Below are 17,316 nucleotides of genomic sequence, written 5' to 3'. Positions count from 1 at the left end.
AAGCAGTTTTTTAGAGAGCATTTTAATCGATTTAAATTAGGGTAACTAATTTAAGTTTTAGACAGTTGACTGGAGACAACAGCCCATAACAAAGACGTGTGCATGAGGAGCGAGCAGCATATTTTCCCACTCTCTCTTGGTGGTATCTGGCCGTGCAGATGTTTTTGATTTTATTTGCCAAGTTTCCGGAATGTCGGCTGCTGAGGCCGAAACCCAAAAGGTTCTGCATGACTGGACTGGAGCTGGGGTTGACTGGGGAAAATGCGTTTTTTGGTGTGATTTGTTTAAACTTAAAAACTTATGTATCGTTAGTTCTGTCAGTACAACAAGAACGACAGATGTAGATGCAACTGGCCTTATGCGGGAAATTATGATTCTGTGGAGAGAAAAAAAATGCTGATCAATAATTTTAGGTAAGATATGATGCTCCATTAAAAAGAGTTATCCAAGATAACTCAAGACTAACAAATAGCTTCTCCATGTCTGACTAAAGGAAGGTCATTTAAATGACATATGCATCAGTATCAGTGCTTTCCCCCCTTTGATTTCAGTGGATCAGCCCAGTGTTGTGCGTGCAGTCGCCGCAGAGGTAAACTCGGTCAGGGGCAGCGGGGAGACGGATGGCCTCACAGGTGGGAGGTTGTTATGCTGCTTGTCAGTAGGCTGTTAGACAACAATGGGCCGGCGTGTGATTGGTGGAGGCCACGGCCAGAGGCATGTCAGTCATCTGGTGGCAAACGGCCACCTGGAATGCACTTTCTGGGCAGCCGCTGACCCTCAGTCATCCCTGACTCGATAGCAAATATTTTAAAGAGTCTGCAGAAGGATAAAAAAATATGCCCGCTGTCTTTGGAGCTTCAGGGAGCCAGGACACATTCCTGGTTGGAAGATTATCTTTGTGTACGTGTGTGTGTGTGTGTGTGTGTGTGTGTGTGTGTTTGTGGTCCAGCACAAGCTGCTTCACTGCTTTGAAGATCAAGGTCTCTGGATTTCATGTCTTGGTGCATGCTCCATTTGAATTGATGGCTTCTCCATAACCGCTGTGACATGTGAACGGCGCTAAACGCTAACTCAGCTGTTTGTGATTCACTGAGACATCCTTTCATTCTGATACACTGGCAAAAAAAAACAGCAAATCACTTGCAATAATAGCAAAATTGGATTTTAATTGACACTTCAATGCCATGTTAGACACTTCACTGTTTCAGCTTTGACATTGGTACAACGGTTTCAGACAGTTTGTTTCAATAAATTACTCTGAACATGAACTGCACCTCACGCCCTCTTGTCCCTTTTATCTGCCATGCTGGGATTGGTTTCCCAGCAGGGAGCTCCAATTGGTCTTGCTGGTAAAATCATCTCTGATAGGTGCTATCAGGGGTAACCAGAGGAGCGTGTCCTCCAGTTTACCTCGATAAGGCCACTGGTAACAAACACGGTTCACACAAGCGCACACTGGCGAAACGCATGCATACATTAGACAATGTGACTACTGCTTTGCCTGATTTCTGAGCCGGTTTATCCAGGGATCATGACAGTCCTGACTGCATTTAATCCTCCAGGTTTGGTTAGAGCACATTTCACAAGCTTCCCTGTTTCACAGCATGAGACCACACCTTTAGTTTCCTCAGAACACAAGACAATATTCAGCTGTGGCGATGATAATGTTATTGTTGCACTGTGGTGATGTGACAGAGGCAGATTACTGGCCATTTGCCTGCGAACGCACTACAGTGGTTGCTGAGGCACATTACAGCAGTAACAGGATGACACAACACATCATTCTGGCCGATTTCTCGGTCTTTAAGGTTCATAGCATTAGAATGGTATAACTAAGCGTTCAGCAAAGTAAATGTTGAGTGCGCGTAGGATTCATCATGAACAACTGACAGCTGTTAGCCACATTTGGTTGCGAACTTGCCAAGAGGGGGAGGGGGAGGGGGGTTTACTTTCTTGGACAAATAACAAAACAAATCGGAGTACAAAGAATATTTTGTCCCAGCTAAATCAGAGCAGCTTTGCTGTAACTTGTAGCATTGTGAAACAGTTGCCAAAGCCTTAATGGTACAGTATGAACGGTTGATTTCACTGTGTCAAAATGAGCGTAGCGGCTCCTCACACAGAGGAGGTTCCTGCATTCCTATTGGCAGACATCATGTACGCCATCTGCTCGTTCATGAAGTGAACAGAAAAAAGTGCTTTAACTGACCACCTGCAAATATCCCAGCTCGAACCCTCTGACGCACCAAAAATAATTGACATCGAAGCTCTTCCTTCATACGGATAACAGTGGATGTGTTGTGTTTCTGTAAGGCCGTGGTTGGCAGCGTTTGTCAAAAAAAACTTTCAAGTGCAATCAAGTGTTTGTTTTTGTTTGCTATAAGGAGTGTACCAGTATCTCTCGCAAAAAGTCTCTTGATATATGCTATCACAAGTTGAGTTTTCTTTGATCATGCAATAAGGCACCGCAGCTGAATGTTGGTAAAAGCTGAAAAAAGGCTGTTTTTGTTTTTTGTTGGTTTTTTTTTTGAAGAAAAATAAAAATACCATCACTCCTTTCTTTTTCATGCACATAAATTCAAATACTCTTTTGTAAAAGTTATATAATATATAATATAAGAAAACTCTTATGTACAGTCAAATGTTCAAAGGTATATCTCTCTTTCTCTTTTTCCCCTGCACTTTAATATACTTTACAAGATTCCCTACATTTACATGCTTCAAATGCAAGTCACATTTTTTTGGAGCTAGAATTTTGTTGTTTTTTTTTAATTGGTCACCTCCCAAATGAAGGTTTTTAACTATGTACAGCTGATACGCTCAGATGGGACGCCACCCACACAAGCTCCACCTTCACACTCCGGATGCCCCCCTGCCTTTCTACCCCTCCGCCTCCTGGTGCTCCCTTTCAGTCCAGATCCAGGAGGCTCAGGATCCATTGCCTCGATATGAGGTAGCAGTTTATTTCCCAGTGCAAAAAAAAAAACAAAACAAAAAAGTAAGTCCACTCCACTACTGTGAGTGGATGCCTTAGGGCTGGATGGAGCGCCTGCTAGTCGCTGGCTCTCCTTTGGGGGGTGCTCTCATTCTGAGAGGCTCTGAGGGTGTGGTGTCCGTTGGGCAGCAGAGTCTGCCTGAGCTCAGGCTCACAGTCACTGTCGAGGCAACCGCGGCTCGTCAGCTTCACCGGCTTGTGGAAGGAGTCCTCCTGTGATGGAGAGAACGCTGGCGTTTGTCCCGCTCTGCTCGCTGATGAACAAAGAAATGGAAGAGAAAAACAGGCAAAGTCAATGACGTGACACGTATGTAGACAAATATGCATTCAGCTTTAGGATACACAGGCAGTGGAATGTATGCACAGGGCTGCGTTGACATGTGGAGGTGAGAAATGGTATTTGGAGGCCAATTCCACTGGTGTTACTCCTCGCTTAGAGAAGCTGAATCCCAGAACAGGTCCAGACGTGCAACAGCAGCAGTGAGAACTCAGTGCGTTTTTACAGTGTTTTCAGAGAGATATCCTGAGGGGCTCTGGGCTCGGTGCAACTGTGGTGCACCGTCAAACCATGACAGGAACCAATCCATCAACAATCACATTCAATGGAATCTGCCTTGACAGACTGTCATGGCATCACCTGATATAAATGATATTCCTAGAACAGCAGAGACTGTTTGCTGCTTGCCTTAAAGCATTGAAAAGTAGTCAGTCTTACCTTTTCTCTCATGTTGGTTCTGTTGTAACGTATTGTGGTTTTTTGGAAATTCTTGAACGTCCTTTCGGATCCCGTTGGGTGTCCCGTTGCAGAGCGAAGGTGAATGTGGCCTTGCGTCGTGCTGCTCGCCTTGGTGACGGTGAGAGTAAGGCGGGGGAGCCGAGTGTTGTTGGTACTCCATGCCTCCAGCGGGGCCAAACCCATGAGTCAGGTAGTCTGGGTCTTTGGAGTAGCTGCTGGAGTTCTCCATACAATCTGTGCACACGACTGCACCATCAAAACCTGGAGGCAGGGGGAGAGAGAGAGAGAGAGAAAATAAATGGTTTAGAAACCGAAAACCAACAACTGTATGTCAACACTGCGGTAAGGACGTCTGCTGTAATTATTTCTGATGCTGAGCAGGTCTTCGCAGACGGCGGCACTCCTTTAGTCATTTTGCAACGCGCCGACTTCGCTAGTGGGAGAAGCTGCTGTGGAGTACAAACATTTAGTTGGCAGGTACCTGTGGCGTCCAGGACGTGTCCGTTGGGCTGAGGTCCACCGCCGGCCTCCACGCGAATACACACCTCCTGCCGCTCGGACAGCGTGCCCTGGGAGGACAGGTAGCTGGGGACGTCCGGAGGAACTATCGTCTCATCTGGAAGTGACGAGAACACAAGACATTACAACCAGAGCCGCAACTGCTGTCACACTAGAACTCCGACAACGCACTGACTGATGGATCTTTACTGGCAAACATTACTGATTAGTTATTTAAGTGATTTCCTCTGCAAAAATTCTCTGGTTTCACTATCTCATCGTCTCTTAAATATTTTGGAATTTTGTTATTAGGACAAAACAAGCAATTTGAATTGACCGGCATATTTATGAATACAACAATTGAAATGGAAATGATGATGAAAATAATCAGCTTTAATCTACTGACAGAAAATTGAATGTGACTTAACTGATAATCGATTAATTGTTTCAGTTTTTTAACCAAGCAAAACTGGAAAATCTTGACTCGCTCCAGCTTATCAAATGTGAAGATTTGCTTGTTTTTGGTTGAACGAAACATTTGAACAAGTAACCCTGGGCTCATAAACGTTTGCAGCACCAATGCAGCGCTTGCTTTTATTTTTTAAGTTAAAACACACACACACACACACACCCAACTGCCATCTTGTCATGTCTAAACATGCTAGTAGGACAGAACAAATCCAGTCTCACCTGTGTTGGTGACACTGCACTCTTCGCTCTTCTTCCTCGTCTGGTAGATGATGCACACCCACACGAGCGACGTCACCACGATACTCGTCACCACAGCGATGACTATGATCCCTATAGTGACCGTGCTTGGCCCCACCGGCGTCGCGCAGGGGCTTCGACGCTGGGTCACCACCAGCTGGCTGTGAGCGCGCTCCGTACCCAGCGTGTTGGACATGAGGCAGGTGTAGCGGCCGGCGTCCTCCAGCGAGGCAGAGCCGATGACCAGCAGCTGGTTCCCCGGGGTGAAATGGTGTCTGTCGGAGAGGCGCAGCGGCTGGTCGTTGTGCAGCCAGGTGATGCGTGGCGGTGGGCTGCCTAGGGCCTTACACTGCAAGGCCACCGTGTCCCCGACCACCACGCTGCGGTCCTCCAGGTCCTGGGCCAGGTGGGGTGTTTCTGTGGAGGGGAGGAATGACTCGTCAGAAGCTCGGAGAGGTCAGCGTTTATTACATTGTTATTCCGTGACATCAAAGTTTTAGGTTTCTGTTCTCAGGTTTCTGCTTCAGCTCACTTTGTTCACAGTATTGATTACGGACTGATGAGTCAGCGGGACAGACGGAGCACAAAGTGTGATCGTCTGTGTTTGACATCCAACCGCTGAAAGCTTATCTCACAATGACAGTCTCATCTAACAATCATATTTATACATCTGAGGTCACATCTGCAATGCTGACAAATCCATACGCTTTAATTACATCAGCTGGGACAGAGTCCTCTTCACAACAATGTTTTCATCGTTTTCTTTTCATTCCAGACAACTTCGTGTTTTGATGAATGGAGTACAATGAACTGAGTGTGTGTGTGTGTGTGCGTTAAGGTGGGCCTCTCCTCTCAGACTGAGCACTTCCCCTCACAGTGGGACATACACAGATTAAGAGATCTCACTTAACCCACTTGAGACACCCCTCGCTCTTCTATCAATACTTTCTCCCTCTCTGTCAGTGCCCTCATCTCTACTACCCCTCCCATCCCCTCCCCCGTTTCTTTTCTACAAATCCCACTTTGCCTACCTTCCCCCACACACTGACTCCTCCATTCCACTTCTTCTTTGGCTCCCATTTTTCTCCCCCGCCACTCTTTTCCAGACAGGGGCCCCTCAACTGCAGCCACCCCCCCCCCCTCACCACCCCTTCCCCCGTCACTCAAACCCAAACATCACAGATTCAGTCTACAGGCATGGTCACTGGCTTCAATATTTTACATAGCTGAGTGGATTAGCACTCAGCTTGAACTGCTGTGTGAAGTCTGAAGTCTCACAAGTCACACAACATTCAGATGTGTCACTGAAATACCTCCTCTGCCGGTCTATGCCAATTATAGAAACTGTTGCTTCTGGGGTTTTCAGATGGGATTTAAGACTTGTAACTACTGTGTTAGGAAACCCCTCGCTTTTCTTTGTAGCTCTGTTCAACAGGGGACTGCTTGGCTCAGTTCAAAGACAAAGGACAAAGATGAGCTATGACCTGAGGTGGTTATAGGAGAGCAGGTCTGTTTTGTTTGATTTAACAGTGTAAAACAGCCAATAAACTGGGAGCACTGAGGCCTGCAGTGAAGCAACCATGACTGTCCCTCCCACTGAGTGAGGAGAAGGTGGGGGTGGGAATGCCTAACAAACACCCCTCTGTGAGCCCCTCTCGCCTCCCCACCATCCCTGCATTGACCCCCAACTGTGGCCTTTGGCCCTTGACCTGCAGCAAGGCCACAGCTGCAGAGAAAAGAAAAAAATAAAGCCCCTCATTCTGCAGCTTCGGACTGACCGGTTCCTGATTGAGCTCAGAGCTATGTACAAGTGTTCATTTTAGGCATGCAGGAAAATTCTCCACACCGGCTTACACTGACCACGAGTCAAAGACTAGCCAACTTGGTTAAACTACAAGGAAGAAACAAACGCAGCTCCTACCCAGCACAGTGAGGGTGGCGTTGGCAGAGACGGTGCCAGCTGTGTTTTTGGCTGTGCAGCTGTATAAGCCCATGTCCTCCGGTTTGACGTCCATGATGAAAAACACGTCATCGTCAGGCATGACGTGCATTCGGCGCTCCCGGGCGGCGGGGAAATCCGTGCCGCCGTCCTTCTGCCAGGCAATCTGCGGTGCCGGGTGGCCCTCGGCGGCGCACTCCAGCCTGGCTGTGTGGCCCGTCCTGATGGTGCTGTCTCTGGGAGTCTTAACGAAGGAGGGGAGAACTGTGGACAGAGGACACAACATTTACATCAGCTCTTCTTTACCTTCTATGTTTTCAGGGGAAGTCGACTGAATCAGGTTTGGGTCAAGAACTTGGACAGCAGTTGTTCAAGATTATGGCGCTTTACACATATTCAGTTTCTTTTACCCCAAACTATCACAGCTGGTGCTGGCATTTGAATCCAAGCCCACAATTCAACAAATTCTGCCATTACATCATGAAGTAAGGAAGCAGACGGAGATCCGACGCAGACTTGGGCGGGAAACCAAGCTCGAGATAAATACTTTTTACAGAAATACATTTGCAGAAAAGCAGAGTGACAGCACAGGAGAGGTGGCCCCTGTTCGCACTGACATGCAGTTAAATCGATTTGCTCTGAATACCATCCTTGTCGAGATGGAAGCCCGAGCCAGACAGAGAAGAGTTTATTCAAGTGAAAGAGAAACAGGAATTTTGTATGGTGGAAATGATGCAATCACACACACCTCAACAGAGATTCTTAACATGACACTGGATCGCTAATATTCTTCTGTTTTCCCCTCTTATTTTTTTGACATTATTTTTTATGACTACAATACATAAACTCCATCTTAAAAATACACAACCTACCATTGACGATGAGTCGGGCCTTGCTGGAGTATGTGGAGCCAAAGTGGTTGGTGATGATGCACTGGTAACGGCCTTCGTGGGCGAAGGTGACACGCCGTAGGTGCAGGATAGTGGTGTACTCCATCACGCCTCCACCTGTCGCTGGTGCATCAGATGTAGTTCCTTGGTGGTGAGCACGCACATGGGCGAAGTTTTCCGTCTCGGCGTGGCGAAGCAGCTCCTGGTCCTTACGCCACGCAAAGGTCATGGGGGAGGAGCTGCTGCTCGCGGCTGTACAGGTGAGATGTACGTCACTTCCAAGGACTGTCACTGTAGTTTCTGGCTGCACGGTGATTTGAGGCTTTGGGAGGTCGTCTGAAGGTGCACAATGATGAAGAGGAAGAGAAAAAAGAGGTGGTTAGAGATTAAGAATGAAGCTTAAAACGTGTGGTCCAATAGCAAACATCACAAATTTCTCACAGTGGGTCTCTGTTGGCTGTGTATAAATGGCACATGTAAGCATCCATTAACGTGTGTGAGTGCAAATGCAGAATTAAACACAACACCACACAAACAAACACGTGCATCTATGTAAATAACAAAACAGAGCTGCTGTCATAACTCACCACACACAAAGCTGCTGGATGGAGCCTGGAAGATGCTGGTGCCCTTGAGGCTCTCTGGGTGTGCGCAGGTGGCACTGACACCAGCCTGCAAGCTGTGTGTCACCAAAAAGTCAGGCAACCAGTGGAGCTGGCAGTCACACAGGAAGCTGTCGCTTTGAATAAGACTGGGACACGAGAGAGGGAGAGAGGGGTAAGTAACATATGGTATAGATCACATCTGTTGCATCTGTGACTGAATATGTGTTTCTGAGCATGTGTGTGGATGCCAATAGGACTAATCGATTTGAAGTGTGCGCTGCTGGCTGTTTTCTGCGTGTGTGGATTTGTGCAAATACATCGATATTAACTCACAGGCTTTTGAGGTTCTTCATTTTACTGAAGGCATCGGGCTGGATGGAGCGAATAGCATTGTCTCCCAAGTTCCTGTCGGTACAGTACAAAGCATCAACAATGTAAACAAGTTACAGCCATAACACACATAGAGACGCAGGTTTTCGTGTGCAAGGATCTGACTTTTACGCAAGGTATAAGCATATCTGACGATACGTGCCAACTTTTGCAACCCGCCATAACCTCATTTGACAGAGGCTTGTAAAAGTGCTTATAGGAATTCCATTTCTTCCATGGAGCTCGCCATATGTTCAATAACTTTGTTCCTGTGCAGAGGCAGGGAAAAAAAAAACAAAAAAAAACAGAAAGGCCAAAGTTGAGATTGCGCTAGGCTAACGAGAGCGAAGCAGCTGGGCACTCGCAAAAGCCTCTGTCTTCTCCTTTTACAAAGACGCTATTAAATTGCTAGCAGCCTGCTCTCTGCCAACTACTTTTGGCAACACACACCCTCACCACCACCACCACAAGCGTCACCCAACCCTCTCTTCCTCACTCACTCTCTGGCTGGGGGGGGGAGGGCAGCAAATCACTGTTGGATACTCACAGGTGTTCCAGGGTCTCCAGGCCTGCGAAGGCTTTCTTGGCCACTGACTTGATCTTGTTTCCAAATAGAGTCCTGCCATTGCCAAACATAAAGGGTGTCGATAGATGAAGAGAGAGAAGGAAGGGGGGGGGAGACAGCAAGAGAGGGAGAGAAGCACAATTAGCAAGGCTGAATCTGATAAGAGTGAGGGGATTGAGGCATTGGAAATCTGAACTGTGCAGAGATTAGCCTGGAGGAAGGGTGAGGGAGACTGGATGGGGTTGGAAGGTGTGTGTGTGTGTGTGTGGGGGGGGGGGGGCATCTGGGCTCAGTGCTGCTCTTCAAAGACCACTTTTATCTTTATTAGAATTTAATAGCAATGACCAGGCAGAGCTGTGTGTGTGTGTGTGTGTGTGTGTGTGTGTGTGTGTGTGTACGTTAGCTCTTTTACCCTGCAGAGCTTGTGAAGACATACGTGCAAACTGTGTGAGTGTGCGTCTGTGCCTGTCAGGACTGCTTTGAGCCAAGAATTGAGTTGCTGTTCCCTCCGACTTGGGGTCCTTATCCCCCTCCTCCCCGCTGCCACTCCCCCCCTCCGCTCGTCCCTCTCCTGTTGTAGCCTTCACTTCACAGGAAGAGGAGACACGGCTGGCTGCTTTACAATGAAGACCCCAGTGTTCGAACTCATCCACATGTACACATAAACAAGCGTCTGTCATGTCACAAGGACGATGAGAGGACTACTTTGTCAGTTTCAACTTTTTATTTTGAGGAGATTAAAAAAAAAAATAAAATCTAAGATCTCGCCATCGTTTTCCTTGGCTCAGATCTTTAAGCTCCACTTCCCTCCCATGTGGCGGCATTCACAAGCTGCTTTTAGGAAACCCAGTGTGTATGGTGGACACTTTGATGTCTCACCCCTTCTTTTTCTTTTCTGGATCTCTTTTTCCCATGGTTCGCTTTGCCAGCGTTGGGATGCAGCGGGCCGCTTCCGCCAACGCCGTGACAAAAGGGGCAGGGTCAGAGGGCGGGGTGTGTGAGGCGTTTGATGTTGATGACTGAATGCAGCCCTCAATTTCACCCTCTCTCAGTTCCAAACAACAAGGACTGGGAAAGGGGACGGGAGGAGCGGAGGCATGGAGGAGAAATAGAAATAAGCCCATTGGGGAGTGAACCCCTGCCAGCTCGAAGAAAAGCCCTTTTCTCTCTCTCGTTCTCCCGTTCTTTCTCTTCCAGCGGTACTCACACTGGGAACCATCTTGGCTGGACATCATCTTTTCATCCTGCAGGTTGATGATTGCCGCTCAGTGCCAGAAACTCCACGTCCGCTATAATTTCTCAGCTCGCCAACTTTTGACATTGAACTTTTTACTAGACTGTTTCGGCGAAAACTTCGATGAGCAATAATGAAAAACAGATAAAAAAATGATTCATGTATCTCCTTGTTGAATCATTAGCAGCAAAGAGAACACAGCTTGGCCATAAAGCTACAGTGAAACAATGAAATCATAAGATGAAAGCCAGATTGAACTGGAGACAAACTGGCCTGAGCTTCCACAGGGTGACAGGAGTAAAGAAAAAAGAAAAGAAAAAAAAGACCGTCAATGTTTCATGAACGAGCCTCGTAAAAAAGGAAGAGGGGTCCTGCAATTCATTGCAACAACTTCCCTACAAAGTGATGTGTGGGATCCTGAGGGGACAGATGTCTCAGACTCTGTGGCCATTAACTGGACTAGCTAATCTTGACTGGCAACGAAAGCTGAGCTGGGATTTGGAAGGAAAACTTTGGATGCAAGAATAAAGCTCAATTCTGTTTCTCTGATTGTCTGGTTTTGAAGAACAGCAGAGAGAGATGAAGAGGAGGGGTCGACAGAGAAGGAGAGGGGAAATAAAAGACAGAATGAGGGGAGACACTCACAGCTTGTTGAGGCTGTCCAATCCAGAGAAGGCCCCATTGGTGTCCTCTATTGTGCCCGAGATGTCGTTATGGTCCAGCTCCCTGTGGAGAGTGAGAGAAGAGAGGGGGATAAGAAAGATAGAAGGAGGGAGGGGGGGAGGAGGAGGAGAACAGGGACAGGGCCTGCCAGCGCTGAAGCGTTACACAGCCCTGGCAAAGGATGGTTTGGAAGTCACGGGTTACCCCTTCACCCACACTGCCTCCCTCCCTACATCATCCACCCCCAGCACCTGGCCTCGAGAGCCCCTCTGCCGCTCTGCTCTGCCAACCAAGCGCATTCTTTCCTTAGAGGGGTGGGCAAGGAGTGTGCATGTGAACATGTGCGTGTGTCAAGGTAAACCCAGCACTGGGAAACACATGTATAATTCATGATGGCGTGGAAGAATTGGCAGGAAAACAATGTCACCAAACAATGAGACCAAACAGTTGGTTTTGTTTCTCTGATGGTGGCCGTTATGGCACAGACAAAACTAAAGCCATGACTCTTAATGAGGTCAGGAGGTAAGCTTAGCCAAGGCCGGGCACAGATAAAATGGGTTCAATGAAAAGGAAGAACAGCAAAATGGCTTCTTTTAGAGCGTCCGGGGGTGGGGGGGGGGGACTGAATGCACTTGATTTCCCCTCACAAGGTCAACAGAACTACCTATGTAGGTGAAGTCACAGCTGCAAAGGAAGCAGCCCTCTGAATGGTAACTGAAAAGAAAAACAGTCGAAGGACTTCTCTGAACCATGAAAAGACTTTCTTTCAAACTTGAGAAAGGCCTTTGAAGCTTGACGGTCGGCCACACCCTCGACCATCTCCACAATAGCACTCTCCACCTCCTCCCTTTGCTTTCCGAGCATCTCTTATCCCTCTCTGGTTCTTTTCAGTCTCCATTGGCCGCTGCTGTCTTAGTTGGACTGGACGAGAGCTGCCAATTTCCTACTCTTTCTGGCTGGCTGGATGTGAATGGCCATTGCCTTGTTAAAGCAAGGCCAGTGGTGGGGGCCATACAGCAGGGAGACTGGGCACTGAAGAGGGGGGCCCCCGATGAGCCAACGACCCCCGTGGCCGAATTAGAGGGCAGGCTGGCTTGTTTGGAGCTTTCACACCCCGATGCAGGCTCCAGCCCCATGTCGGCACGACCAGCAGCGCAGGCCCAATTAAAGCTCCCCCGGCTCCTTTTCAGGGCCCAGCCTATGCCTGTCCTTCCCTCCACTGATTAGATTAGGCCTGCCTCAAAGACACAGAGTGCAGGAGTGATCCAAGAGAATGAGAGAAAAGATCGTGCAAAGTCAAGACAGAGATAGTGTGTGTATTGGGGATAGCACAAGGAGATGACAGAATACACTTAACGTGGGGGAAGAAATTTTGCTTTAAAAAGGTAAAACAAGAAGAAACAAAGTATCCAAGTAAACATGAGAGAGGGGCTGAGATAGGACGATCACAAACTCAGCGCCTTATTCCACCCTCTGTTTCCCTCTGTAGCTGGTTATCTAGCACCCAGTGTGCCAGCAGAGGTCTTATGTGCCTTGGCTTGTTACCCAGCTGTGAGAGAGAGCTTGTCTAGCAAGCTCTGGCACAGCTCTCCTCTCTGGCTCTCTCGCTAGGAGGAAGGCATAGCCAAAAGGACCTTGGTTGAGACCCAAGACCCCCAAGTCTTTCTCTTGGATTTATCCCCTGACTTTCTCCCTTTCATTCCCCCCTTTTCATTCTTTAGGCCTGTTTGGGCCTTTTGTGCAAAAGGTGGATCAGCAGGAAAAGAAACCTCTGTCTTTATTTGGGGCGTCTAAATGCGAGGAACACTTTCAGATCCAAGTTTGTTGGGAACCAGTGTTTAAGACAAAAAACAAAAACCCCCAAACAAAACCAGACAAAAGGAACAAAGTGAGGAAAGAAAAGAAAAATAAGGAGTTGGCACATAAACCATGGCAATAGTGATGAATGAACACCTTGTAAAAGTTAAAAAAAAAGAAAAAAAAAAAGTCTCATGACGAGACTTGAATGCAAATCTAGATCAATCCTGTCTCGAAAAATAAACAGCTCCTGCTCTCTCAAGTTAAACACAGGGACTACGTGAATATCAAATATCACAGAAGCAAAACCAATATTGAACATCTCAGCTTTCACTGCTCCCAAGTGGCACATCTTAGCCTTAATTTCAGGGGCAGGGGCAAAACCATAACAAGTGGCCTGTTGGGGAACATTTTGGGCTTGGTAATGTCGGGGAGGGGCTGTACTTACAGGATGCGTACGGCCTTGAGGCCTCTGAAGGCTCCCTCGGCGATGTGGCTGATGGAATTGTGGCCCAGACGGAGAGTTTGGAGATCCCCCAGCACGGACAGACTGCCTTCATCCAGACGAGTCAAGTTGTTGTACGACAGATTCCTGGAGAGAGAGGAAAAGAGCGAGACACAGACAGAGAAGAAGACAGAGGCAGACAGAGAGAAAGGAAGGAAAAAATAGGGGAGAAAAAAAATGTTCCGTGTGAGGTCTGGAAGGAGATGACAGGCTGGCAGAACGCTGAGGCAGCTCGCGACGTCATTAAAACTTAAATTTCACGGCTGATTCAATGTCTATTTGCCACTCTGTGACGTGCTTTTCCATTTCGCCTTTTTCTTCACCACAAGATGCTGACTGAGAATGGGCTTAGCAGACCTTAGAGCACATGTGAGATCCTAAATGTTTGACAGGGAAGAAAAGAAATTCTTGGTTGGAAATTTACATGTCCACAACCTCCACTTATAAGCCTACTTGAGAATGTGGTAAACCCCAGGGGAATACATTGTCACTCGTGTGTACTGCAGCCTTCAAAATATCAAATCTTTTCTTACACGGTAGGAGGAAATCCAAATAGGATGAGAACAGTACATGGATTTCAAGCAGATTCATTTGTTTTAGGAAGTTGGAAAGAAATAATACTCCTCTAGTAACATGATGGCACCTGACGTGAGGAAATGTTTCGGCAAAAATGATTCAAAAATAGTTTGGAATATCTGCTGATAAAGACTCCAATAAAAAAATCCAATACTGATGTCTTTCAAACAGTGGTCAGAGGTATCGTGTGGTTTATTGCGCATTTTATTGCGCTCTCCGTGGCCCTTGCTATCTGTCTCTATGGCCAGGATTCAGGTTGGCCTGACCAGTCATGAGTGCAGAGATTTTCCCTGATGACCGGCCCGACCTCGCCCATTTGGAACGCAATAAGAGAGTCCTCATAAAGATGTGTCACTCTTTTCAGTCATCGCCACAGGGGTCATCATAACTCTGGTTAATAAAAAAAAAATATCCCAAAAAAATCATAAAACTGTTGACTGGTGCAGGCAGCACAAGGAGGATTCAGGGACAACTCCGGGACCAATCAGCCGTTCACGGATGAGCATACAGGAAACAGCATTGAGATACACAGAACAAACATGAACACCATGTACGTCTTTACCCTTTTTGACGGTTACACATAAAACAAACAGGCGCCAGAGATACCCCAGGCGATCTCGCAGTTAGCAACGCCTCAGCTGAGCAAAGCACTTTACAGCATCAATAGACAGTCATGTCAACAGAACAGGAAAGACTCGCAAAGTTAGTAGACAAAGGCTGTGAAGGGGATCCTTCAGTGTAATTACCACAACACAGGCGGTAGAGGATTACACGCCGGTTTGCCAAACCCCAGCGCTTCAGAACTGATTACAAAAACTCTTGTTGAAGGGCTTGAGTGCTGTTGAGCTCAGCTCTAATTATGGGATAAACAGGCTTATTCTGACAATAACGTAGCGTATTGAGTGTTAAAGCACAATGTCATTTAACCCTTCAGAAAGTCGATGGATGATACAAATGGGGGCGGGGAATGTAGATTCTCAGGCCATAGGACAAGGGGTTTAAATCCCAAGAGACTAAAATTTCACTGCAGCTGGGGTTAAGTTTAAAATACACAACTTTTATTCTTTAAATTGAACAACGCTGTTTGTTGTACTTATCATTCCAGGTTTAGGAACTTAAACCACTTTCTCCTGAAAGGTTTTGGCAAAAGAACATCTGGCATGAGAGTTTGAGTGCTCAGGCTAACTTAAATGCTAGTACTCACAGTTCCCTCAGCTTCTGGCAGAACTTCCATCCATCAGCATTGATGCGGGCTATAGAGTTGTTACTGAGGAATAACTGCTGCAGGGAGGTCAGGCCGTACAGGGAGCCACTGTTCACCTCTGTCAGGCTGTTGTAGTCCAAGTGACTGCAAGAGACAAAATGAGCAAAATAAGTGTAATCGGGAAGTAGGAATTTGAGGATCTGGACACAATGGTTCACAGGCAATAGGCAGGAGTTTGGTGGTAATTGTTGTGCCGTGAAATGACTAAATTTGCAGCAGCATTTCTGAAAAATTGCAGCGCAATTTGTGACCATTACTGCGTTATTTTGCATGTAATTGAAGTAAAATGCAAAAATTGCGGGTCAGCGGGAAAAGGTGTGATTGTTGTGATAGTGAGCAGGTTCCAGTAAGTAAATAAAAAAAAAAAAAAAAAAAAAGATCTTATTTGTTAAGGTTTGGTAGGTGAGCATTCCTGTAATAGTCAGTAACTGGTGCATACAGGACTCGTCTATCAGGCAGTGCTGATTCCAAGCTACGCGCTGCAACTACACTCCATAAATCAGATGGAGACTTTCACAGTTAGGTATTATATGTTTTATAATTCTGCTGTGGAACACATCACTCACATAATGTTAAATACCTTAAATATCTAACTTTATGCAAATTTGTTATGTTTGACGAATGGTTCAGTTTTTTTTTTTTATTTTTATATACATACAGGACTTTCATCTTGGCCAAGTCCCAGAAGGCCCCATCAGTCAGTTTGCTGATGCTGTTTCGTTGCAGCTTGAGGACCTCAAGGCTGGACAGTCCCTGGAAGGTCAGACCCTCCACCTGACGAATACGGTTCCTGTTCAGCTCACTGCAGGGTGGACAGGCAAACAAAAAAGTAAATAAATCGCATGAATTAAATCAGCAACTGATCATGGGTGGAAATCAGTGTGGCACTTAATCTTACTTAAAACTTTGTCAAAATATTCTCTACTCTCTTTCCGCTCTTTTGACTCAAGAATATTCTGCCCTCATTCTACATCAGCATCCATCACATTGAAGTCAAAACCAAAGAATCCGGTAGCCTGCACGCTTCAGTTGGTGTCGGACGGTTTTGCAGTTAACAAACCCTCAGCCTAACAGGCATTCCTCAAAGGGGTCCAGCACTGTATACCCACAGACTTCAGCTTATAACCCAGAGTCAACTTCTGACCTTATGCATGTAACAGTGAGTCTGTACATCTGGTATGTGTGCTTATGTGAAGGCGGTAAAAGCCCTCAGGTTGGCAAAGATAAACATCCGCACAGGTTCTTTTGTGTATGATGTGCATCACCACTGCAGTGTGAAGATACAGTGTCACCGGGGCCACCTGTCCAACAAAATCACCTGGGGAAGCTACTGGAGCCACAATGGGGGAGACTCCCATTATGGGAGTCCCTTTGCACTCTAGAATGGAGGTGTTGAGCTACAAATAGGTCGACCTCGCTGTTACGCTGGAGGGAAGTTTGACAAAGATAATGGAGCACATAGTGGGGAAATGATCTAACCACTTTGGGGATATTGAAGAAGGTAATAAATCACAGATAATATGGCTCTGGTGTTTGCTCAGTCAGACCTTATCCACCCCTAGAGGTACAGCTCACACTAAAAGCGTTCCAAATGCTAAACACACAGATGGACAGGCACTCCATATTCAAACTCTTAATTCTTTTCAGTTCTGTAATGTCTCTAAAGGCTACAACTGGAAAACCGATTTTTGACATTTGTGTTGAGGCTGAAAATAAATATCGTTTTCGCAGGTTGAACTGTCCTGACAGAATCAAAACACAAACTTGTCAGCACATTAACTACGTTGTTTAACTGATGAGATCCAGCGGTACTCACAGCTGGGTGAGCCTCGGGAGCTGGAAGGCTCTCACGGGGATCTGGCTGATGCGATTTCGGCTCAGTCTCAGGACCTGTAGAGTTGAGCCCAGATGATCCAGAGCTCCGAGCTCCAACATGCTGATCTTGTTGTTGCTCAGGTACCTGAACACAGAA

General features: G+C 46.7%; 2 protein-coding genes across 2 annotated transcripts in view; one reads left to right on the top strand and one right to left on the bottom strand.

Annotated features, from left to right (window-relative positions):
- Positions 1 to 9,573, top strand: part of slc25a26 (solute carrier family 25 member 26) — a 59,399-nt gene extending 49,826 nt beyond the window's left edge. The window contains exon 11 of the transcript XR_006843014.1: positions 9,555 to 9,573. The gene's annotated coding sequence lies outside the window, so the exon portion shown is untranslated. The remainder of the gene's footprint in view (positions 1 to 9,554) is intronic.
- lrig1 (leucine-rich repeats and immunoglobulin-like domains 1) overlaps positions 1,147 to 17,316 on the bottom strand; it is a 35,143-nt gene continuing 18,973 nt past the window's right edge. Inside the window, exons 5-18 of the mRNA XM_046384556.1 lie at positions 17,161 to 17,304; positions 16,003 to 16,146; positions 15,285 to 15,428; positions 13,448 to 13,591; positions 11,185 to 11,265; positions 9,288 to 9,359; positions 8,705 to 8,776; positions 8,354 to 8,517; positions 7,749 to 8,102; positions 6,859 to 7,140; positions 4,920 to 5,354; positions 4,213 to 4,347; positions 3,711 to 3,992; positions 1,147 to 3,249 (exon numbers count right to left, since the gene is read on the bottom strand). Coding sequence (XP_046240512.1) covers positions 3,053 to 3,249; positions 3,711 to 3,992; positions 4,213 to 4,347; positions 4,920 to 5,354; positions 6,859 to 7,140; positions 7,749 to 8,102; positions 8,354 to 8,517; positions 8,705 to 8,776; positions 9,288 to 9,359; positions 11,185 to 11,265; positions 13,448 to 13,591; positions 15,285 to 15,428; positions 16,003 to 16,146; positions 17,161 to 17,304 — 2,650 coding nt within the window. The 3' untranslated portion in view covers positions 1,147 to 3,052. The remainder of the gene's footprint in view (positions 3,250 to 3,710; positions 3,993 to 4,212; positions 4,348 to 4,919; positions 5,355 to 6,858; positions 7,141 to 7,748; positions 8,103 to 8,353; positions 8,518 to 8,704; positions 8,777 to 9,287; positions 9,360 to 11,184; positions 11,266 to 13,447; positions 13,592 to 15,284; positions 15,429 to 16,002; positions 16,147 to 17,160; positions 17,305 to 17,316) is intronic.

The sequence above is a fragment of the Scatophagus argus genome, chromosome 3, assembly GCF_020382885.2.
Source record: "Scatophagus argus isolate fScaArg1 chromosome 3, fScaArg1.pri, whole genome shotgun sequence".
NCBI lineage: Eukaryota > Metazoa > Chordata > Actinopteri > Scatophagidae > Scatophagus > Scatophagus argus.
Note: the sequence above shows the minus strand (reverse complement) of the source record. Positions and strands in the feature narration are given on the sequence as shown.